This window comes from Bos indicus x Bos taurus, chromosome 8 (genome assembly GCF_003369695.1).
Source record: "Bos indicus x Bos taurus breed Angus x Brahman F1 hybrid chromosome 8, Bos_hybrid_MaternalHap_v2.0, whole genome shotgun sequence".
Taxonomy (NCBI): Eukaryota; Metazoa; Chordata; class Mammalia; order Artiodactyla; family Bovidae; genus Bos; species Bos indicus x Bos taurus.
The window spans coordinates 64,885,071-64,910,506 of NC_040083.1; the positions used below are offsets into that span (position 1 = coordinate 64,885,071).

Below are 25,436 nucleotides of genomic sequence, written 5' to 3' on the forward strand. Positions count from 1 at the left end.
AGGAAAAAAATAACCTCATATCTCAAAATGTTAATTTAGTATAACATAGTAGTTAAGAACATACTGCTTAAAGTCAACACTCAGTTTGAATTTTAGCTTCACCATCTACTTTCAGTGTAAGGTGAAAAAGTTACCCAACTTCTCTGAGTCTCAATTTCCTGTAATATAGGTATGGGGGTTCAGTCCCTGGGTTGGGAAGGTCTCCTGGAGAAGGAAATGGTAACCCACTCCAGTATTCTTGCCTGGAAAATGCCATGGACGGAGGAGCCTGGTGGGTTACAGTCCATGGGGTCGCAAAGAGTTGGACACGACTGAGCGACTTATGACTATGACTATGACTATTCCTCTCATAGGGTGAGTAAAACTGAGGTAGTATATTTAATGCATTTACCCGAGTACTTGATGAGAAACAGCTAGTAAATATAGTTCCTAGTTATATTAGTGATAACAAAAATAATTATCAAATATCACTATTTGTTTCTTATCCTCACAGGGAACTCTGCCCTTAAAGACAAAGAAGATCAATTTGGGAGAACACCACTTATGTATTGTGTGTTGGCTGACAGACTGGATTGTGCAGATACTCTGCTGAAGGCAGGAGCAGATGTTAATAAAACTGACCATAGCCAGAGAACTGCCCTCCATCTTGCAGCTCAAAAGGTGAGAAGTCAAATTACTGTGAAGAGTAAACCGTCTTTGTGGTATGTTTAAATTGATTAGTGGAACTGTGCAATGGACAGATAGTAAAGAAATCTCAGGTTTATAACTTTATTTTCATATGTTTTCTCAAAAAATGCAGTCTTTAAACTGCAGAGAGTAAGCACAGATAACCATCACTTATTCAAGTTCTTCAAGCAATGAAGTTTATTTTCTTATCTAAGATTAAGCTGGGGAAAAGGAAATAAAATTATATGGATAGTATGATTGGACTATATTAAACTATATTACAAGTCAGTTTATGCATTGGAAAAGGCAAAGAAAGAAAGAAAACTACCACACACTAAATTGTCAGTAGTGGCTGGGTTTGGGAATTTCCTGGAGGTTCAGTGGCTGGGACTCTGAACCTCCATTTCAGGGAGCATGGGTTTGATCCGTGGTCAGGAACTAGCTGCAGTCCATGGAGTTGCTAGGAGTCGGACACAACTGAGCAACTTCACTTTCACTTTTCACTTTCATGCTTTGGAGAAGGAAATGGCAACCCACTCCAGTTCTTGCCTGGAGAATCCCAGGGACGGCGGAGCCTGGTGGGCTGCCGTCTATGGGGTCGCACAGAGTCGAACACGACTGAAGCGACTTAGCAGCAGCAGCAGAAACTAAGATCCCAGAAGCCATACACATGAAGCACAGCCAAAAAATAATAATTGTCAGTAGTGTTTGGATTGAAATAATGGGACTATATATGAATTTAGTACTTCTCATTGTTTAAAATGTTTTCCTTAGTGTTACTTTTACAATAAAAAGCTGTAATCTTGTAAAATATGTGGCGTTAGAAGCATAAAAGAAATTTATTTTCTGAAATGTATTTTCAATTTTTTTAAAATCTAAAACTATATTGCTAGTATAAATTATTTCAAATTTTTAAAGGCTTGTTAAGAGCTCAGTTTTTTTAGGATTAAGCATATCAAAAATTTTTTTAAATGGGAAGCTTCTAAACTTATTTGAAGATTTTATTTACCTGAAAACAGTTTTTCTCACCATGAAATTTTGGTCTATGAAATGTATTTCTGGTGCCTGGTATTTTTCTCTTTGTTATTTTAGATACGTATTTTTGGAACAAAAAGCAATGAAAATTAGTTAGATCCAGGAGAAACTATTAGTTATTTCCCATTAAAAAATGTGAACCAGATATAGCTGATTAATTGAGGGGTTAGAAAAATACCTTTTCATTAGTTGAAAGCATAAAAAAAGATTGACATTAAGATGTACTTCTGAATATGCTAGTTATATGCTCTTATCAATTGGGTCTGTCAGGTTATTTCCAAAGTTATTGCTCTTGAATTTGCTTTTCATTACAGTAATTTAAAAGAATTCTCCCTCATTTTCAATCTCTCTTTTAACTACTGCTGAGGTATCTATAACCTTTCACCTAAGCTTGTCAGCTGTTAAAAGTATTCAGTCAGGAAGGGTAACTCTATTTAACTTGTTATCATAAAAAAGTAAACATTTCAGATTGGGAATAGCCCCAGTATTAAGAATTTAATACACTTTAGATTTTTTTTTTCATTGTGATTCATTTAGGTTTAAAACTTAACTTCAAAAATGTAAGTTAGGGGAAACTAATTGCACATTAAATGGATCATGCGAGAAAAAGTTAAGTTGATGATCCAATCATATGACATTTTTGTAGAGGTATAATGTGAAGAAAGTTGAAAGGGGAGGGCACACCCAGTCCTGTGAATTGTTAAGTCTCTCAGTGAGATGCAGCACATTGTTTCCATTTGCTTTTTGTTTCTCCTTTATTTTTTTGGTAGTGATTTCTTTAGTGTCAAAGAATAAATAGAACTATGATTTACATGTCACGGTTTACATAACTGATTTTATAAATAACAACTTTCACGGTCTCGCAGCTGATAATTATGCATTTCCCCTGTCTCTGTGTTGCTGTGTGTTTTTGTGTGTTTGCCAAAAGCCATAATACATCTTTAAGTTATACTAGTATTAGTAGAATACTAGTTAAGTTATACTGGTATTAGTAGAATTTCCAGAACAAGGGTGATAATCATTCTTTAATACTCTGCCCACATCAAACCTGGGTATTGTGTTTGGTTTTGTGTGTCATGCAAAAGCACCATTATTTAGAATCAGAGATAGTATAGTTCAAGCAGGAATAAGATGGTGGAGGATCTAGAAATAATTTTCAAAAGTGGTTGGAGATGTCCCAGGTCTGTAGCCCAACCTACCTTTCAGCAGACACAGACACAAATTCTCTTTAGAGAAAATAGCTTCACCTTAAACTTCCCATATGTATTCAGCTCAGTTCAGTTACTCAGTCGTGTCCAACTCTTTGCAACCCCATAGACTGCAGCATGCCAGGCCTCCCTGTCTATCACCAACTCCCGGAGTTTACTCAAACTCATGTCCGTTGAGTCAGTGATGCTATCCAACCATCTCATCCTCTGTCATCGCCTTCTCCTCCTGCCCATATATATTAAAATAAACCAAATACGATCTCACAGTGAAAAATCACCAAACACATAAGGAAGCAATATACCGTCAAGGAGAGTCAGCAGAAACAATAAACAAGTTTCTATCAAAAACATTAAAAACACAGTATAAAGTAACCAGATGGAATATTTGATGGAATATTTAAAGATACATAAAAAAGAAATATTTAAAAATATAAAAAAAGAAATCATAGTAAAGAGCTACCAACCAGAGATTTTCGTGACTAAGCATAAGTTCTCACCATGAACCCCTATTTTTGAACAGCTCATCTGCCAAAAACATCTGAAAACTTAATAGATATATTGTTTGAAGACACTGGAAACAGTCAGCACAGGCAGGATCATTCGGAGAAGGGAAGCTTATAAAATTAGCTCCACATTCATCCTGGCTTTTCCTTTAAGGCATTTTCCAAATTGGAATGTAAAAGAATGCAACCCTAGTAGGAAGCAGGATTCTTAGAAAGATGGAAAAACCCAAGTGGACTTTAGTGTTAGCAGTAGATGGAACTTGAAAAGCAAACCCTGAAAACCTGAGTACAAATTCCTCGCAAGTCATTAGCAGCTACTTTGGAAGAGGATAAGAATGGAGGTACATAAAAGCTATTATAGTTCAGGCCAAGAGAGAGGAAGAGTTGGATCCAGGAGATATATTGTGGAAGTAGAAATGTTCATTCAATAAGTAGTTGCCAAGTATCTGCTCTGTATCATGTTTATATACCTAGTAGTTGTTCAGTTGCTCAGTCGTGTCTGATTCTTTGCAACCCCATGGACTGCAGCACTCCAGGCTTCCCTATCCTTCACCAACTCCCGGACCTTGCTCAAACTCTTGTCCATCGAGTCAGTGATACCATCCAATCATCTCATCCTCTGTCATCCCCTTCTCCTCCTGTCTTCAATCTTTCCCAGCTTGAGGGTCTTTTCTAACGAATCAGCTCTTTGCATCAGGTGGCCAAAGTATTGGAGCTTCAGCTTCAGCATCAGTCCTTCCAATGAATATTCAGGGCTGATTTCCTTTAGGATTGGCTGGTTTGATCTTGCAGTTCAAGGGACTCTCAAGAGTCTTCTCCAACACCACAGTTCAAAAGCATCAGTTCTTCGATGCTCAGCCTTCTTTATGATCCAACTCTCACATCCAAACACGACTACTGGAAAAACCATAGTTTTGACTATATAGACCTTCGTGGGCAAAGAAATGTCTCTGCTTTTTAATATGCTGTGTGGGTTGGTCATAGCTTTTCTTCCAAGGAGCAGGCGTCTTTTAATTTCATGGCTGCAGTCACCATCTCTGGTGATTTTGGAGTCCAAGAAAAGAAAGTTGGTCATTGTTTCCATTGTTTCCCCATCTATTTGCCATGAAGTCATGGGACCAGTTGCCATGATCTTAGTTTTTTGAATGTTGAGTTTTAAGCCAGTTTTTTCACTCTCCTCTTTCACTTTCATCAAGAGACTCTTCATTTCCTCTTTGCTTTGTGACATTAGGATGGTGTCATTTACATATCTGAGGTTATTGATATTTCTCCCGGCAGTCTTGATTCCAGCTTGTGCTTCCTCCAGCCCAGCATTTCGCATGATGTACTATGCATAGAAGTTAAATAAGCAGGGTGACAATATACAGCCTTGATGTACTCCTTTCCCAATTTGGAACCAGTCCCTTGTTCCATGTCTGGTTCTAACTGTTGCTTCTTGACCTGCATATAGATTTCTCAGGAGGCAGGTCAGGTGGTCTGGTATCCCCATCTTTTTAAGAATGTTCCACAGTTTGTTGTATTCCACACAGTCAAAGGCTTTAGCATAGTCAGTGAAGCAGAAGTAGATATTTTTCTGGAATTTTCTTACTTTTTCTATGATCCAGCAAGTGTTGGCAATTTGATCTCTGGTTCCTTTGCCTTTTCTAAGTCTGTCTTGAACATCTGGGAGCTCTCAGTTCACATATTGTTTGAAGCCTACCTTGGAGAATTTTGAGCACTACTGTACTAGCATGTAAAATGATGGCAATTGTATCGTAGTTTTAACATTCTTTGGCATTGCCTTTCTTTGGGATTGGAATGAAAACTGACCTTTTCCAGTCCTGTGGCCACTGCTGAGTTTTCCAAATTTGCTGGCATATTAAGTGTAGCACTTTAACAGCATCATCTAGAGAGAATATTAAAAAATGAATAATATGTCTGCTATAAATAAGTACTGTCAATACTGAGCCCTCTTAAACTTCACATGCCTTTGTTTAGTGAAGTTCTCTGATATTTTGGATACCAAATATTCTTTTCAAGTATTGTCTGTCTTAATTCTGTTATCTGTGAACTCAAAAGTGCTACTTATGTAACATTGATATTCATATATATGTGCGTGCATGCATATGTTCAACACATGTTAAAAACTTACTGTGTGACAGGCACTGTGCTAGGCCTTGGAATGCGAAGATGAAAGACATGATTCCTGCTCTTAAAGTGCTCACAAACACCATGGATAAAGATATTAAATAACAAAAAAGGTATTAAGTAACAAAATTGGCCTATCTACTGTAAAGTACATATACTTACATGTGATATTAATTTACCTAAATGTTTTGTAAATCTCAACAGCCGTAACATGTAAGTAGTCATTGCTACTATTACTGACCCAAAGATTAACCATTTTCATGTATTATTTATTATGGTTTTGGGTTTTTTTGTGATAATGAGCTATGTTGTGGTATCTTAGGTTGATTAATAGGAAAAACCCATGTTTGCATAGCATTTTGTTCATACCTCTATTGGAGCCCCACTGTCTCATATGTATGATAATTATTACTTACTTGTGTCTTTCCCACCAGATTGGAGTTCCAGATGAGAGACTTGTTTTCTTTATTTTTGAATGTCCCAGAATCTAGCACAGTGTCTGATTTGTCTTGGTTGAATGAATGAATACATTTTATGTTACTTATATAGAAAGTCATTATTAATACAAATGCTAGCCATTTTGTTTATTAGAAACATTTATCCAATTTCAAAATACATATATGGTAAAAGTTTATTGAACTGTGTCGATTGACTTAGTTATTCTGACACATACTTCTCTGGAAACAAATTACTATTAGTCCAAGCAGCTAAGGAAATGATACACATGAGAATAAAATTAATCTCAATATAGTCTACGTCTGTACCTAGTTTGTTTTTCATTTAGCACACTCAGTTTAATCCAAGAAAGAAATCAGTCATACCTTTCCTGGGTTTCTCGCAAAAGATATCTAACTGTTAGAAATGTTTTGGTTCAGGGAAGCTACTGTTTCTCTGATTTCAACAGATACATTTATTTGTTGATAAGGATAAAAAAAAACTTTAGCAATCTCACTAAATGTCAATAATTATGCATTTTTAATCTTCCACGAGGTTATTAATTTGGCTTCAAGAAGATGAAGATTACCCACCCACTTTGAAAAATTATATCATGTTAAATACACAAATTAAAGAAGACTCAGGTTGTGCTTGAGTGTTCCTTTTTTATTCATAAAGAGAATTCTCAATTCATCTGTGAAAATTAAATATTAATTTTCAGTTTTAAAAATATGTTTGCATGTTAATGATTTAAAAAGTAAAGGAGAAGAGTAGAATACCTCTGAAACTTTTCTGGGAAACAACACCAACAGCTTTTGGTTTCCTTATCTTACACTCATATACAGATGTCTCTGTATACTTGAGACATATGCAGTACTATATATGTGTTATACCTCATTAAAAATCTATTATAAAAAAATGATAAAATATCCAGAACTTGGTGACCATAATTTGTAGTTCAGCAGGAGAATGGAAGCAAGAATGGTTCCTAGCCTAGACTTTTTTGTTGTTATTATTCATTGTTACAATTTTTTGATTTTTATTTTATATTTTTATTTTATATTGGAATTAGTTGATTAACAATGTTGGGTTAGTTTCAAGTGTTCAGCAAAGTTATACAGTTATACATACACATGTATCTGTTTTTTTTTCAAATTCTTTTCCCATTTAGGTTATTATGGAGTACTGAGCAGAGTTCTCTGTGCTATCCAGTAGGTCCTTGTTGGTTATCTGTTTTAAATATAGCAATATGTATGTGTCAATCCCAAAATCCTAATCTATCCCTTCCTCTACCACCCTTCCCCTCCAGTAACCCCAAGTTCCTTCTCTAAGTCTGTGAGTCTGTTTCTGTTTTGTAAACAAAATCATTCATATCATTTTTTTCAGCTTCTGCATGTAAGTTGATGTAATATGATATTTGTCTTTCTCTGTCTGATATTTGTATGTAATCTCCAAGTCCATCCATGTTCCTCCAAATGGCATTATTTCTTTTTTTTATAGCTGAGTAGTATTCCATTGTATATATGTACCTATTTATGTACCACATCTTCTTTATCCATTCATTTATTGATAGACATTTAGATTGCTTCCATGCTTTGGCTACTGTAAACAGTGATGAAATGAACATTGGGGTGCATGTCTCCTTTTGAACCATGTTTTTCTCTGGATATATTCCCAGGAGAGTGGGATTTCTGGGTCATATGGTAACTCTATTTTTAGTTCCTTAAGGACTCTCCATACTGTTCTCCATAGCAACTGTACCAATTTACATTCCCACCAATGGTGTAGGAGGGTTCCATTTTCTTCATACCCTCTGTATCATTTATTGTTTGTAGACTTTTTGATGATGGCCATTCTGCCCGATGTGAGGTGATTATCTCGTAGTTTTGATTTGCATGTCTCTAATAATTAGCGGTGTTGAGCGTCTTCTCATGTGCCTCTTGGCCATCTGTATGTCTTCCTTGGAGAAATGTCTGTTTAGATGTTCTGTCCATTTGTTGATTGGGTTGTTTGTTTCTGGCCTAGGCTTTTAAGCACTCAGGTCACATTTCCCCAGCCTTCACCTCAGGAGCTATTTGGAAGCCTTGTATCTATGCTATAATCCAGTGGTTCTTAAATTTGAGCACACATCAAGATGACCTGGAGTGTTTAGTGGGTACTTCCAGGTGTCTCTGTAGCTGTATTCACTCAGTCTATTTAAAACCAATTTAATAAGTGCTCACTCTCCCACAAACTGTCACCAGTGGATATCTGAAGTGTAAGCAAATGGGGTTTTAGCTCTTGGTGTGCTTCAGGTGGTTCAGTGATAAAAGAATCCGCCTGCCAGTGCAGGAGACAGAGGTTCAATCTCTGGGTCAGGAAGACCCCCTGGAGGAGGAAGTGGCAGCCCACTCCAGTATTCTTGCCTGGAAAAATTCCATGGAAAGAAGAATCTAGTGGGCTGCAGTCCATAGGGTTGCATAGAGTCGGACACTGCTGAGCCACTAAGTACATGCTTCTAAAAGAAGTCACCAAAAGGCATTTGCAATGGCCACCTTACCTAGAAAGTCTGAGCTTATAAAACCCTTATATTCTGGAATTTTAATGATCACTCAAGACCACCTCTGGACTGATAAGGGCTACGTTAACAACCTTTACGTATTATTCCATTTGACTTCAGCCTTAGCTAAGCTGCCTTTTCTGGGCAGAGAGTCCTAACCTGAAAAATCTTTGCTTCATTACATTCTAACTTCTTAGGTTTCCAAGCCAGTGTCAAGTTTGTCCTCTTCTGAGTATTTAGAAACTATATTTAAACCTGTCTGCTGGTTTTCCAGTTTAGAGAGACACCGATGTATAGATCAGTCTTATGGACTCTGTGGGAGAGGGAGAGGGTGGGGAGATTTGGGAGAATAGCATTGAAACATGTATAATATCATGTATGAAACGAGTCGCCAGTCCAGGTTCGATGCACGATACTGGATGCTTGGGGCTGGTGCACTGGGACGACCCAGAGGGAGGGTGGGGGGGGGGAGGAGGGAGGAGGGTTCAGGATGGGGAACGCAGGTATACCTGTGGCGGATTCATTTTGATATTTGGCAAAACTAATACAATATTGTAAAGTTAAAAAAAAAAAAGAACCTGATTTCAAATAATTAGGGTCTTTGAATGGAGTGTTCCAACCAAATGAGTGTTTCAACCAAAAACCAAGATTGGTCTATTTTTAAACAAATCTGAGAATTGAGATAAAAACCTGTCCATTCTTTAATACTTTGACTATAGTTAATGCACTTCTACTTTCACAGTTACAAGGAACAAAATGTCAGCAAATCTTGATAGATATCACTGCTTCTGAGTTGTTCTAACATAGTACAGCTCCAATACTTTGGCCACCTGATGCAAAGAGCTGATTCATTGGAAAAGACCCTGGTGCTGGGAAAGATTGAGGGCAGGAAGAGAAGGGGTTGACAGAGGATGAGATGGTTGAATGGCATCATCGACTCAGTGGATGTGAGTTTGAGCAAGTTCCAGGAAATAGTGAAGGACAGGGAAGCCTGGCATGCTGCAGTTCATGGGGTCGCAAAGAGCTGGACAGGACTTAGCAACTGAACAACCGTAACAACATAGTTCTAGTAAGAAAAAAACTTCCTAGTAGCTTCTTAGCAGTTAGAATAGTTGAATATTAACTGTTTTTTAGAAGTAAACTGAGGTCTGGTTTGAGTTCTTCAAGGCCACTTTTTTACTTGCAGATTCAGGAATTATCTTGTTTTTCTGATTCCCAGTTCAGTGCTCCTGGTAATGCTTCACTGAAGGAAAACTCACTCTTCTGCAGCTTACTTTCTCAGACCTCTGGTTCTGTCATAGAGAAATTCTGAAATCCAGCTTCCCAGTCATCTCCCTGCCAAAGTACCTAAGTCTTTCTTTCTCCCTTCCTTCCTTCCTTCCTTCCTCTCTCCTCTGACAAAGCAAAAGACTTTATTGGAAAGGAGTGCTCAAGCAGAGAACCATGAAGTAAGGGAACCCAGGAGAACTGCTCTCCAACGAGCTTCTTTCTTATGGGCCAGATTCAGAATTTAAACCCAGAGCTAATGCCTTTACATTAGTGGGTTTTTTTTTCTCTTCTTCTTCTTTATGTTGTAATACCTCTCAAACACAGAACAGCCTTGCAGATTGTGTTTTGAAAACTATGTCACTTGCAGCATTTTGTTTCAAACATGATCATGTTTTCTACTACCATATTCATTTTCTAATCATCTTTATCTCTTCACTGACCCCCACTTTTACTAAGCCATGAAAATTCAGGCATCTGCTTTCCACGACTAGAGATCCCCACAAGCCTAGATTCCCATGGAAACCAATCAGAAACTAAAAGGAAAAGAAAGAGTATATATTGAATTTCCCTGAGACCTACAGCTTGTTTTTCATTAGACTCATGCTGATTTCTTTTAAACTCTGGGCACGGGGCCAGTGAATATTTTTACAGCTGATAAAAAGGAACTTCAGATCCATTTACTTTCATTTAAACTTCTAAAAATTAATTTTGTATATAACATCGATTCCAAAGAAAATGTGATCATTAATTTGCTAATTACCTTCTTGTGTCATAGAACTGTATTTGTTCATATAATTTCCTCTTCTTGTTTTTTGTACATTTTACTGTTCAGAATTGAAATGAGAGGGTATCAGGGGGCTCATTATTCCCAAAATATGAATATTGTCAGCCCCTGGACACCGCATTTTCCTTGTGACCAATCATAGACCTCTTTATAGCTCTTCTGACTATGAAGCTTTTCCAAAGCCCAGATTATCGTTTACTAATATAATAAGAGAAATATAACCAAAATGCTAAACTAAGGGGTATCAAGAAAACCAGGGAAGAGGCACCTGGGGAAAGCAAATCAGAACTGTAAATAAGGCAGTCAGAATAGTCTTCACTGAGATGGAAGCAGTCACATTGGAAGCAAGACTTGTAGAAGGTAAGAAAGTAAGCCATATAAATAACTTGAGGGAAGAACTTTCTTTCATTCCAGGCTGGAGGAACGGTCAGAACAAAGACTTAAAGTGGGAGCATGCCTGGAATATTGGAGGAGTAACAAAGAGGCTGCTGCTGCTGCTAAGTCACTTCAGTCGTGTCCGACTCTGTGCGACCCCGTAGACGGCAGCCCACCTGGCTCCCCCGTCCTGGGATTCTCCAGGCAAGAACACTGGAGTGGGTTGCCATTTCCTTCTCCAATAACAAAGAGGCTAGCATGGTGATAATGAGTGAGCAAGGGGAGAGTAGTCAGCATGAGGACAAGACAGAAATGGGTGCCAGATTCACTAGGCCTTTCGGCCATTGTCAGGAATATGTTTTTATTCTGAACCAGATGAAGGAGGCATTGGAGGGTTTTGAGGAAAAAAGTGATATGATCTGACATGTCTTAAAAATAATCTTTGTGGTACTTCCTCTGGCGATCTAGTGGTTAAGACTCACCTCTTCCACTGCAAGGGGCACAGGTTCGATCCTGGATCAGGGAACTAAGATCCCACATGCCACGGGGCATGGCCAACAATGTAATAATAATCATCATGATGGCCAAGTGAAGAAATTTTTCTCCAGTTTTACTATTCCTTCATTCCTTCTTCATAGGATGTTTTCAAGTCTCTGTTCCATCTTGAATCTTTCACCATATATGTATTTGGAGACCACAATTTTAAGTCTAGGGGTGCTTATTGTACTGGGTTGATTGTTTCTAAGCCATAGCAGTAGACACTGCTTGGAAATATTTTTTAAATGAAAATACAGTTTTATCATTTCCTATTCTAATTCAGGACTACGTTTGGTTGGCTGTTTATGTGTGTGTGTAGTTCTTTGGTTTTTTAGACTTACCGACTTTTATCTTACATTTCTACTCCTTTTTCTTACCCAGCTGAGAATGATGGGGTATCACATCATACACACACACACGCACACACACAAATATTTTATTTTTTACCTTGTTTATTGTCTTATACTCTACTGCAATGTAAACTCCATAAAGTTAGGGATTCTTTTGGTCTGATTTATTCACCGTTTTCTTCCTGTTGCCTAGAACAGTGCCTGGTACATGGTTCATGCTCAAAAACTGTTCATTAAATGAATGAGTGTGTTTCTAAAGTTACAGCTTCATTAGCTTTCCAACATTCCCTACATTATGTATGCATTCTCAACTAAAAACATGTACTGACTTTCCAATTGTCTAACAGAATATTTTTTAAAGGAACAATAGATCTGCTTTGCTATCTCTCTTTTTCTCATGCAACCCTCCAACCCCACCCCAATGACTCTTGCTTGTTCTTCATAGAATACTTCCTCTCTTGAGACTGTATTTCTTTTTTCTTTTTTTCCCCTCTTCTGGTAAATAGCCATAGACTGTCCATTTGAACTGACTCTCATTGGAAAGTGAGTCAGTGTAGCCTAGTGGAGAGTGGAGGACTGAATATTTGCATCTCCAGAATGTTTGTATTGACAAATGGCAGTCAGTTATTGACATTTATGTCCCTTGGTGATACTTCAATTGGCTTATCTTTGCTGGTCAAATGCCTTAATTGTTCTGGCCTTTAATTCAGTCAACGTTGGAGTTAGAGCAGAGGGGAAAGAGAAGGAGCAAGCCTAACAGAACATCAAGCTTGAGCTAGGAGGCTGCTGGCAACGATCAGCCTGTCATAATGTTATGATTTGTTCATTTTTATACCATTTATTAGCCTTTACTTGTTGTGCCATTTGGCCTCCAGGGCAGATAAAGTGCTGTCTAATTTGGTAGGTTTGCTTCTGTCAGAGCAGCCTCGACAGGGAAGGTGTTAGCTGCAGTGACAAGTAATCAATAGCTGTCGTTGTCATGAGGAACGTGAGCAGTTGGGCCTTTCATCTGGAGGATTAGAGGTCTAATTGGATTGAGAATAGGGAGGGTGGGCTGTTGGGTAACCCTGTCAGCCTTGTGAAGCTGTCAAATGTCGGCCTTATTCATGGTGAAGGGAACGTGTGCTTTTAGAATTGAGGGGGAAGGCATGTGAAAGCCCTTTATACAAAAGAATGGATCCTGAAGTCAACGTAGCTAACATAGGCTCCCTTTTTTATTTAATTAGAGATCCCTTTGGATAATATATCTATGTAACATTAAATGCTATCTTCAAACATGGATGTGCAAACACACACACATACACACAATACAAATCTACATTGGTTCTTTTTGTCTTTGATCACACTAGAAGGTAAACTGCTTAAGTAGAGATTAGAAATGAAACTATAGGGGAGAGATTGCATAAATTGTCATCTCATTGTCAGAACTAACAAGTGATAAAGATTTTAAAGTGTTATTAAAAGAAAATGACAGAGACATTAAAGGTAGATGAGTTAATAATGAAGTATGATATTTGATAGTATTTTTCTCCCATACTCATTTAGAAACATTCTTCCTTATAAAACAAAATCTTTCATTTACTCCTACATGAACTAACCCCAAAAATGAAATTATTCATTAGCTAAATTGTTCCTTCCAAATAATATACAATTTTTTATTTCTTAGTGAATTAGAACAGGTGCTAGAATTGGTTTTAATGATACCAATGCTACTGTGTCAAATTTAGGCTCAAAATCACTTCTCTTATATATCCCTATATACTTATGCTATTCTTCTATATGTATCATACATTTGTAGTATGAATGGAGAAAGTATTTGGAAAAAATGAGTTACTTTATTCTCTAATGTAGAGGGATCCTATTACCACCTCTTCAAGGCCAAGTAAATGATTTTAAATTTCAGTAACGAACTATGAAACGAACTTAACAGTGATAAATGGTAAACATTTATATTTCCTTATATGTACACTATGTACAAATTAAATTCAGTGCATTTTTGTCATTCAAAAGCATATATAATTTTTTAAAATGCTTTTGTAGTATACTGTGTACTGAGAGCATTTGTAAGCATCATTTATACAGTATATCTTCATGAAAGCTTGAATAAAGGTATGTTGACAGTAATGTCAAGAGTGTGTGAATAAGCATTTGTAGCTTATGGATTATGTCTTCAGCCCATCCCTATAGCTCCAGGGTCTCTTTGCTATAGTCATTGAAAGCTCTGCTAACCAATTTGAAATGACTCAAAAAAGTATGCCAAAAGAACTGAATGATGTACAAACTAGACAGTGGATAGATGAACCCAGTGACCCCACTAGGCCTTCAAACTCTGAGAGTCATTATCATTACAAATATTTTGTTAAGTTCTTCCTGTGTAAGTGCTATCTTGAAGAGTCTATTATAGTCCATAAAGATTCTATTCTTTATAGTCCATAATGCATATTATAAAAATTCTCAATACTGCTGACTAAGCATTTAGATTTATTATTGAAAGTACTTGTTTTGTTTGATCTAAGCTAGGAAAATTTTTGACTTTCAAAGCAACTCTCCAAAGGTTGCAGCAATCTCTCAGATTTCATGCAGTTCTTCTGTAGTTACATCTGTGAGAGTATAATTGTGACCACATTTTCTTAAGCGAAATTGCTCACAGGAAATGGTAGAAGCACACTTGTTGTCCTTGCAAAAGAAGTTTAACGTTTAAGTAGCTAGATTCACATTAGGGTGTTTGATCAAAACATACTGTCTGTGACCGATAAGTGGCGTCTTTGCTGTTGAAGTCACATTAGGTTACTTTATTGCCTTGTAACTCCTTATAATCTTATTGATTCTTTCACTTAACAAGTGTTTATGCAAAAGCCTCTATGTTAAGTTTCAGAAGTAAACCATGAACACGACATGATCCTGCCCTCAAAGACTTCATAGTTTAATGGGAAAAACAGATAAGGTAAACAAATGGTACTTAGACTATATAATATGCTCAAAATTCTCCAAGCTAAGCTTCAACAGTACATGAACCAAGAACTTCCAGATCTTCAAGCGGGACTTAGAAAAGCCAGAGGAAAGTGAAAAGTAAAAGTGAAAGTCGCTTAGTCCTGTCCAACTCTTTGCGACCCCGTGGACTATATAGTACGTGGAATTCTCTAGGCCAGAATACTGGAGTGGGTAGCCTTTCCCTTCTCCAGGGGATCTTCCCAACCCAGGGATCGAAACCAGGTCTCCTGAATTGCAGGCTGAGCCACAAGGGAAGTCCAAGAACACTAGACTGGGTAGCCTATCCCTTCTCCAGTGGATGTTCCCGACCCAGGAATCGAACTGGGATCTCTTGCATTGCAGGTGAATTCTTTACCAACTGACCTATAAGGGAAGCTCTTAAAGGCAGAGGAACCAGAGATCAAATTGCCAACAACCATTGGATCATAGAAAAAGCAAGAGAATTCCAGAAAAATATGTACTTCTGCTTTATTGACTATGTTAAAGCCTTTGACTGTATGGATCACAACAAACTGTGGAACATTCTTAAAGAGATGGGAATATCAGACCGCCTGACCTGCCTCCTGAGAAATCTATATGCAGGTCAAGAAGCAACAGTTAGAACCAGACATGGAACAAGGGACTGGTTCCAAATTGGGAAAGGAGTACATCAAGGCTGTATATTGTCACCCTGCTTATTTAACTTCTATGCAGAGTACATCATGAGAAATGCTGGGCTGGATGAAGCACCAGCTGGAATCAAGATTGCTGGGAGAAATATCAATAACCTCAGATACGTAAATGACACTACCCTAATGTCACAAAGCAAGGAGGAACTAAAGAGTCTCTTGATGAAGGTGAAAGAGGAGAGGGAAAAAACTGGCTTAAAACTCAACATTCAAAAAACTAAAATCATGGCATCCGGTCCCATGACTTCATGGCAAATAGACGGGAAACAATGGAAACAGAGACTTTCTTTGCTTAGGCTCCAAAATCACTGCAGGTAGTGACTGCAGCCATGAAATTAAAAGATGCTTGCTCCTTGGAAGAAAAGCTATGACCAACCTAGACAGCATATTAAAAAGCAGAGACATTACTTTGCCCACAAAGGTCTGCTGGTTTTTCCAGTAGTCATGTATGGATGTGAGAGTTGGATCATAAAGAAGGCTGAGCATCGAAGAATTGATGCTTTTGAACTGTGGTGCTGGAGAAGACTAGAGAGTCCCTTGAACTGCAAGGAGATCAAACCAGTCTTTCCTAAAGGAAATCAGTCCTGAATATTCATTGGAAGGACTGATGCTGAAGCTGAAGCTGAAGCTGAAATACTTTGGCCACCAGATGCGAAGAACTGACTCATTGGAAAAGACCCTGATGTTGGGAAAGATTGAAGGCAGGAGAAGAAGGGGACAACAGAGGATGAGATGGTTGGATGGCATCACTGACTCGATGGACATGAGTTTGAGCAAGTTCTGGGAGTTGGTGATGGACAGGAAGGCCTGGTGTGCTGCAGTCCATGGGGTCACAGTCAGACACAACTGAGCGACTAAACTGAATTGAGACTATAATATTCTTGTGTTAAATCCTAGAAGAGGAATAAGCTTAGGGATATTGTGGAGAAAAGTGAGGGGCACCTAAGCCACCATGGCGTGTAAACAAATAGCATCTGTGCTAAGTGGAGAGAGAAAAGAGGTAGGGAGACCACTTCAAGAATATCTTAGAGTGTTCTTGTAGTACTCTCAAGGGGAGAAAGAATATATCAGTTCAGTTCAGTCGCTCAATCGTGTCCGACTCTTTGTGACCCCATGAATTGCAGCATGCCAGGCCTCCCTGTCCATTGCCGCCAACTGGTGTTCACACAAACTCATGTCCATCGAGTCGGTGATGCCAGCCAGCCATCTCATCCTCTGTCGTCCCCTTCTCCTCCTGCCCCCAATCCCTCCCAGCATCAGAGTCTTTTCCAATGAGTCAACTCTTCGCATGAGGTGGCCAAAGTACTGGAGTTTCAGCTTCAGAATCAGTCCTTCCAATGAACACCCAGGACTGATCTTTATAATGGACTGGTTGAATCTCCTTGCAGTCCAAGGGACTCTCAAGAGTCTTCTCCAACACCACAGTTCAAAAGCATCAATTCTTTGGTGCTCAGCCTTCTTCACAGTCCAACTCTCACATCCCTACATGACTACTGGAAAAACCATAACCTTGACTAGATGGACTTTTGTTGGCAAAGTAACGTCTCTGTTTTTAATATGCTATCTAGGTTGGTCATAACTTTCCTTCCAAGGAGTAAGCGTCTTTTAATTTCATGGCTACAGTCACCATCTGAAGTGATTTTGGAGCCCCCCAAAATAGAATCTGCCACTGTTTCCCCATCTATTTGCCATGAAGTGATGGGACCAGATGCCATGATCTTAGTTTTCTGAATGTTGAGCTTTAAGCCAACTTTTTCACTCTCCTCTTTCACTTTCATCAAGAGGCTTTTTAGTTCCTCTTCACTTCTGCCATGAGGGTGGTGTCATCTGCATATCTGAGATTATTGATATTTCTCCCAGCAATCTTGATTCCAGCTTGTGCTTCTTCCAGCCCAGCATTTCTCATGAGGTACTCTGCATATAAGTTAAATAAGCATGGTGACAATATACAGCCTTGATGTACTCCTTTTCCTATTTGGAACCAGTCTGTTGTTCCATGTCCAGTTCTAACTGTTGCTTCCTGACCTGCGTATAGGTTTCTCAAGAGGCAGGTCAGGTGGTCTGGTATTCCCATCTCTTTCAAAATTTTCCACAGTTTATTGTGATCCACACAGTCAAAGGCTTTGGCATAGTCAGTAAAGCAGAAATAGATGTTTTTCTGGAACTCTCTTGCTTTTTGCATGATCCAGCAGATGTTGGGAATTTGATCTCTGGTTCCTCTACCTTTTCTAAAACCAGCTTGAACATCTGGAAGTTCACGGTTCACATGTTGCTGAAGCCTGGCTTGGAGAATTTTGAGCATTACTTTACTAGCGTGTGAGATGAGTGCAATTGTCTGGTAGTTTGAACATTCTTTAGCATTGCCTTCTTTGGGATTGGAATGAAAACTGACCTTTTCCAGTGCAGTGGCCACTGCTGAGTTTTCCAAATTTGCTGGCATATTGAGTGCAACACTTTCACAGCATCATCTTTCAGGATGTGAAATAGCTCAACTGGAATTCCATCACCTCCACTAGCTTTGCTCATAGTGATGCTTTCTAAGGCCCACTTGACTTCACATTCCAAGATGTCTGGCTCTAGATGAGTGATCACACCATTGTGATTACCTAGGTCATGAAGATTTTTTTTGTACAGTTCTTCTGTGTATTCTTGCCACCTCTTCTTAATATCTTCTGCTTCTGTTAGGTCATACCATTTCTGTCCTTTATCGAGCCCATCTTTGCATGAAATGTTCCCTTGGTATCTCTAATTTTCTTGAAGAGATCTCTAGTCTTTCCTATTTTGTTTTCCTCTATATCTCTGCATTGATCGCTGAGGAAGGCTTTCTTATCTCTCCTTGCTATTCTTTGGAACTCTGCATTGAGATGCTTATATCTTTCCTTTTCTCCTTTGCTTTTCGCTTCTTTTCTTTTCACAGCTATTTGTAAGGGTTCTCCAGACAGCCATTTTCTTTTTTGCCTTTCTTTTCCATGAGGATGGTCTTGATCCCCATGGAAAAGAATATATAGTCTAATGTAATAGACTGTGTATATAGACATATAGACATATAGTCTATATACATAGTCAATGTATATAGACATTGACTATGAGGTATAAAATACGGAGTGATGATATTGGACAAGTAAAATGGAGTCAAACCCTAATGGATCCTACATGGAGAACTGTGAAAGGACTTGAAATTTTATTGAAGGGTTATATTTAAAACTTAAACGTTGATTATATTAGGCTGAAGGAAATGGATTTGCAGCTAACTCACCAATGCCTTTCTGATCACCGAATTCAATTACCTTTCCTAAGTCCTCATCTTCTTTGACTTCATTGGTACATTTGACCTTTTTTATAACCCTCTCCATGAATTTCTTTCTTTTCCCTGAGTTGTATTACCTGTTACAGTGGCAAAAGTACTGCACTAGACTCAGAAGTCAGAAAACCTAGGTTCATGCCTTAGGTTCTACTCCCTTATAACTAAGTGACTTGAGGCAAGTTTTAAGCATGAATGCTCTGGGCTTCTGTTTCATATTCTTTAAATTTGTGATAATACTAATCTCAAATGGTTCTAATGCTTAAATCATGAATTTGAAAGGATTCTTTGTTTCTGCTAAGGGATATATAGTCTGAAAAGACCTGACTTGAATCTCAAAGTGATAAGCCTGTTGAGTTAGGAAAAGCATGTACTCAAGCACATTAAATGAGTCACTTCAAAGCTAAAAGTAAGAAACAACCACCGAGATAATCAGGTAACAGTGCTGAGAATCTTTTATTAGATCTTCCCTTATGAACCTTTGCACTTTTTATCCTGTATTGTGATTATTTATGAACAAATCAAGTGTTCTGGAGTGCTATCAAAGTTATCTTTGTATCCCCTTGCAATCATTTCACTAAATAAATAAGTGTTAAATATTTGTGTATTGGGAGGAATGAAACAAGGAATTATTGTGCTAGTATTGTAAGAATTTGTTCTGTATACAGTTTCATATTCAAATCCTTGAATCTATTTGTTCTTTCGTTTTCAGTTTTGCAGACATGTTTAAAATAGCATTTACTCTGTAAAACCTTTTATTACCCAAACTTTAGGATTTGTTAACAAAATATAGCATACCCCCTTTGGCAACACATATATGAAACAAAATGTAGCATTTGACTTACTCGAGGAAAGGACAGAGCCGTGATACACACGTCACCTGCTTGGTCAAGGAAAAATAAGAGAAGTTGTGTTACCCAGTTTGTTGTAAGGGTTCAGCAGGAGGGGATGTTGCATCAGGTGGAGATTATAATTGATCTTTACTCAAGGATAGGTATTGTCAGCACAAGATCCAAAATAAAATAGTTAAGTGGTACTTACGTGAACGATCAAGACTACCTAAATGTGTCTTCCATCATCAGGTTGGTACAGTGTCTGTCAACCATCTAGAGAGCGTTTTAAATGTAAGAACGCCTTTGCCATTTGCAGCAACATGGATGGACCTAGAGATTATCACACTAAGCAAAGTAAGTCAGAGAAGAAAGACAAATACCATATGATATCATTTATATTGGAATCTAAAATATGACACAAATTAGCATATCTCCAAAACAGAAACAGACTTACAGAGATAAAGAACAGACTTGTGGTTGCCAGGTGGGAGGAAGGGTGGGAGATTAGCACATGGATGCATAAACAACAAAATCCCACTGGATAGCACAGGAAACTAATATATTCAATATCCGGTGATAAACCGTAATGGAAAAGAATATGAAAAGGAATATATATGTATATCTAACTGAATCACTTTACTGTATGTCAGAAATTAACACTTTACTGTACAGCAGAAATTAACATTATAAATTATACTTCAATAAAAATATTTTTTTTAAAAGAAATGAAAAATAACAACACCTTCTGTTAATGATGGTGTAGCTCATTTTGGATCATCCTTCCCACAAAATTCATTTTAGTACTCTGCACAAAATTTAAAAACAACTACCTAGAGGAAGTGAAGAGTGAACAGGAGCAGGCTGAAGTTGGAGAGGAATAAACTCTTGGAATGAAAAGACAAGGAGGCTTTGAATGGGTTTCCACTTTTATCACTGGGCCTAGTCAGTTCTTCAAGGAAAAGGAAAGTTGAATAGAAGTCTGCACTGCTGCTACTTGTGAGGAATCAGAGGACAGCATTTAGGATGATGGCTCCAAATCAAGAAAGGTATAGAATAAAGCGTCCATTGCTCCGTCATGTCCGACTCTTTGTGACTCCACAGACCATAGCCCACCAGGCCTCTCCATCCATGGAATTCTCCAGGCAAGAATATTGGAGTGGGTTGCAATTTCCTTCTCCAATTAAAGAATAAAGGTACCCACAGAAGTGGGGCTCTGAATTCTACATATAAGCTGCCAAAATCTTCAGCTGACCTGTTATCAAAACATATATGGGGAAAACTTCAGGCACTCATGTTAAGGCTAAAATAACTCATCAGAGATTTTTAATTGCTACCTGCCTATGCAAGAGAAATAGTTTAGAGTTTGAATTCAGACAAGTTAACTGCCTGCTTAAAAAAGAAATCAGTACAGGTGTACCTTGAAGATATTGCAGGTTCAAAGACCACTGAAATAAAGTGAATATCATAATAAAGCAAATCGTGTGTATATTTTGGTTTCCCAGTGCATATAAAAATTATGTTTACACTGTAATCTGTTAAGTGTTCAATAGCATTGTATCTTAAAAACAATTATATACCTGAATTAAAAAAGGCTATTGCTGAAAGATGCTGTCTTCTGACAACACAGAATTGCCACAAACCTTTTCTTTTTTAAAACACACAATATCTGATAAGCACAAAAAAGTGAATTGCAATAAAATGTTATGTCTATAAATCTTTCACTAGTGGTAAAGAACCTGCCTGCCAGTGTAGGAGATGTAAGAGATGTGGGTTTGATCCCCTGGAGGAGAGTATGGCAACCCACTCTAGTATTCTTACCTGGAGAATCCCATGGACAGAGGAGCCTGGTGGGCTGTAGTCCATTGGGTCACAAAGAGTCAGTCATGACTGAAACGACTTAGCATGCACACACAGAATCCAGAGTCTCATTTACAGTGTGTAAAGTGTTATCTAAAATTATTAGACTTGTGGACAAATGGGAAACTGTGATCCATACTCAAGAGAAAAGGAAATCTTTGAGAGCAACCAATGATCCAGATGTTGTAATTAGCAGATGAGGATTTTAAAGCAGCTACTTTAACTCTATTTACAAAAAATATAATTAATAAGCACAGATAGTAGAAGCTATAAAAAAGAACTAAATGGAAATTCTAGAACTGAAAAATACATAAATAAAAATTTTATTGGAAGAAATTATTGGTAGGTCAGAGATGACAAAGAGTCAATGGGCTTAAAGATAGATCAATATAAATTTAACAACCTAAAATAAGGAATATATTAAGGAAAAAATTGCCTCACTGATTTGTGGGGCAATATTAAAAGATCTAACATACTTGTAATGAGATTACAAGTGTAATTACAAGAGGTGAGAGGAGAGGAAATGGGGCAGAAAAATAAAATTTTCTCAATGATGACCAAAACTTGCCCAAACTTGGTGAAAGACATAAATTTAAAGATTCAAGAGGCATGGTGAACCCCAAAAGATAAATACACAGGAAACCTTACCTATGAATACTATAGTCAAACTACTAAAAACCAAAGATGAAGAGAAAATCCTGAAAGCATCCAGAGAAAAAGACACGACCCAATAGAGTAAACCATGAATACAAATGACAGCATACGTCTCAGAAACGATAGAAGAGGACGTTAGAATGAGAGCTTTAAGATGCTTGGGGGATGAAACTATCAACCTACAATTCTCTATGTAGTGAAACTATCTTAACATATTAAAAATAAGGACAAACAAAAACTAAAAATGTATCTTAAACAAACTCACATTATAAGAAATGCTGCTGCTGCTGCTAAGTCTCTTCAGTCGTGTCCGACCCTGTGCGACCCCATAGACGGCAGCCCACCAGGCTCCCCCGTCCCTGGGATTCTCCAGGTAAGAACACTGGAGTGGGTTACCATTGCCTTCTCCAATGCATGAAAGTGAAAAGTGAAAGTGAAGTCGCTCAGTCGTTTCCAACTCTTAGCGACCCCATGGACTGCAGCCCACCAGGCTCCTCCATCCATGGGATTTTCCAGGCAAGAGTACTGGAGTGGGGTGCCATTGCTTTCTCTGATAAGAAATGCTAGAGGAAGTTTTCTGAGCTGAAAGGAAATGGTATCAGATAGGAACTTACAGTATTCTTGCTGCACCATCTCTACTGTTAAAGCCAAATTTTATGGCAGCTAGCAAAGGAGAAATGGTTATAAAGTCTAGCTCCAGTATCACTGTGTTTGTTCAGTCACTCAGTCGTGTCTGACTCTGAGACCCCGTGGCCTGCAGCACACCGGCTTCCCTCTCCTTCACCATCTCCCGGAGTTTGCTCAAACTCATGTCCGTTAAGTCAGTGATGTCATCCAACCATTTCATCCTCTGTTGTCCCCTTCTCCTCCTGCCTCAGTCTTTCCCAATATCAGAGTCTTTTCTAATGAATCAGCTCTTTGCATCAGGTGGCCAAAGTATTAGAGCTTCAGCATCAGTCCCAGTCCTTCCAATGAATATTCAGGATTGATTTCTTTTAGGATTGACTGGTTTAACAAGATAAAGAAGAGTTTATTTGGAGTTATAAGGCAAATAATTGGTAACTGCTACAATGATTGAGGAAATTTATTTTGATTCTAGTTTGCTGAGAATGTGTACCAAGAGTGGGTGTTGAATATTATCAGATGTCTTTCCCTCATCGTTTTGTTCAATATGACCATTTTTTCTGTTGTTAGATGCTAAATTGTGTCCAACTCTTTTGCAACCCTAGAGTAGCCCACCAGGCTCCTCTGTGCAAGAGATTTTTCCAGACAAGAATATGGGAGTGGGTTGCCTTCTCCTCCCGGGGATCTTCCTGATCTAGGGATCAAACCTACCTCTCCTGCATTGGCCTTTACCCCTGAGGCACCAGGGAAACCCATTTTTTTTTCTGTTAGGCTGTTATCATAGCTGCTCTAGAGTGCTTGTGTGTGAATTCCAGCATCTGAGTCTTCTTGTTCAGTTCGGTTTAGTCACTCAGTCGTGTCTAACTCTTTGCAACCCCAGCACGCCAGGCTTTCCTGCCCATCATCAAACCCCGGAACTTGCTCAAACTCATGTCCATTGAGTCGGTGATGCCATCCAACCATCTCATCCTCTGTTGTCCCGTTCTCCTCCTGCCTTCAGTCATTCCCAGCATCAGGGTCATTTCCAATGAGTTAGTTTTTCATATCAGGTGGCCAAAGAGTCATCTTGAGGTCTGTATTAATTGTTTTTTTCTATTTTGTCCCAAATTTTTTTGTTTCTTTGCATGTGTAGTAATTTTTTATCATGTCCTCACAATTTTAGGTGGTATGTTATAGGGACTCCTCATTCTGTTGTCTTCCTCTAGAGAGTGTTGATTTTTTTGTTTGTTTTATCAGGTAGTTAAAACTGGTTAATCACACTGAACTTAAATGTTTTACTTTTTTCCCATAGTCTTTTGTTGAATCTTTCAGACCTGATCCATAGCCCTGGTACATAACCTATGCTTTTAAGGCATGGCTCTTTGGAGATTTCAGTGGAAACCCCAAGAAGTATATCAAGCCCTCTAACTAGGTGAGACTCAAAACTCCACATTCTGTCTCCTCTGTGCTGGGTAGTAGCTGAAATCTCTGATCAACTTTTTCAACCTTCAGTTTATTAGTTTCTGCAGACTTCTTGGAGTTTCTCCATGCATTTGCAGTTCAGGGGCCAGCCAAGGATTTTAGATGAATCTGTGTGCATATCTGAGGTCTCCCCACTTTGGCTCTTTTTTCCATTCCTGTTATTCCATCATTCTAATCCTATCCATCGTAATTTAATGTCTAAAGAACTAAAGTAGCCTGTCAGCACTCTGGATTCAATTCTTCCTTCTCGAACCATTCTCCATGCTGCAGCCAGTTTCGTTCATTCATTAACTCATTTGTCAAATAATTGATGAGCACACCCTCAAAAGACAATACAGTCAAGCAGTCAAGCTATTGCAGCTATTAGGTTGTCTTGCCACATAGATTCAGCAGATGAAGAGCCCATAAGATCACATTTATTTAGATAGTTTGTTATTTATGATACAGCAGGCGTCATTGATTCTTCTTGTCCCCAAGTACTACGCTGATGCAGAAGCAAGTCCAGGCAGATGCTGCACAGGGAGTGGGACTGTGTCACATTTGAGAAAACTTGAGCTTAGAAATCTTACCTCAGGAATGTGAGCATACCTGCCCAAACTTTTCCCTCAAACAAGACGTTATCTTTGTTGTCCTTGGGCAGCAAGCAGATTCATCCTCCTGCCTGAAGGGAGATACTGTCTCTAGATTCCAAGGCCACTTCCTGTGCAGACATCCTTGAAGAAACAGTCTAAGTAACCAGACAGGTAGAAAGACTATGAAGAGTCACCTCCAAACAAGTCCAGAAGCAAACCAAACTTACCTTAGGTTGAACTTTCAGAGTGATTTCAGAGATAATAGAAATGTGTCCATCTGTTCCCTTAAGTCCTTCTTCCTTCTTTTCATCTGCAAAGGAAAAAGGAATCTCAGTGAGGTGATAGGTTTAAATTTCCACAATATATTTTAAATCTTTTATCCCACCACAAAATATAAGGCTGAAAATTTTAATTACCTTGGAAGTCTTAGACTTATATTCTTTTACACTAAATTGGAAAGGTGTCTGCAAAGGCAGAATTTGTTTATAATCAGCAATTTATTAATCCTTTGAACAGCTATACAAAGGAATTGGGTTAGATTTTATTGAAGCAGAAAGAATATATGTTGTGATTCTACCTGCAAGAGCCCTATACCCAAGATAAGGAGAATGGGCCTATACTTGAAGAGGGTATTTTTCTTATAAGAC

General features: G+C 38.3%; 1 protein-coding gene across 6 annotated transcripts in view; it reads left to right on the forward strand.

The window, feature by feature from the left end:
* Positions 1–25,436, forward strand: part of INVS (inversin) — a 137,531-nt gene that overhangs the window by 20,666 nt on the left and 91,429 nt on the right. For 5 of the 6 annotated variants that reach the window (XM_027549767.1, XM_027549768.1, XM_027549765.1 and 2 more), the window contains exon 3: positions 494–660. In XM_027549767.1, the coding sequence (XP_027405568.1) occupies positions 494–660 (167 nt within the window). Of the gene's footprint in view, positions 1–493; positions 661–25,436 lie in introns of those variants that run through there. The other variant, XM_027549769.1, reaches the window with a different exon arrangement.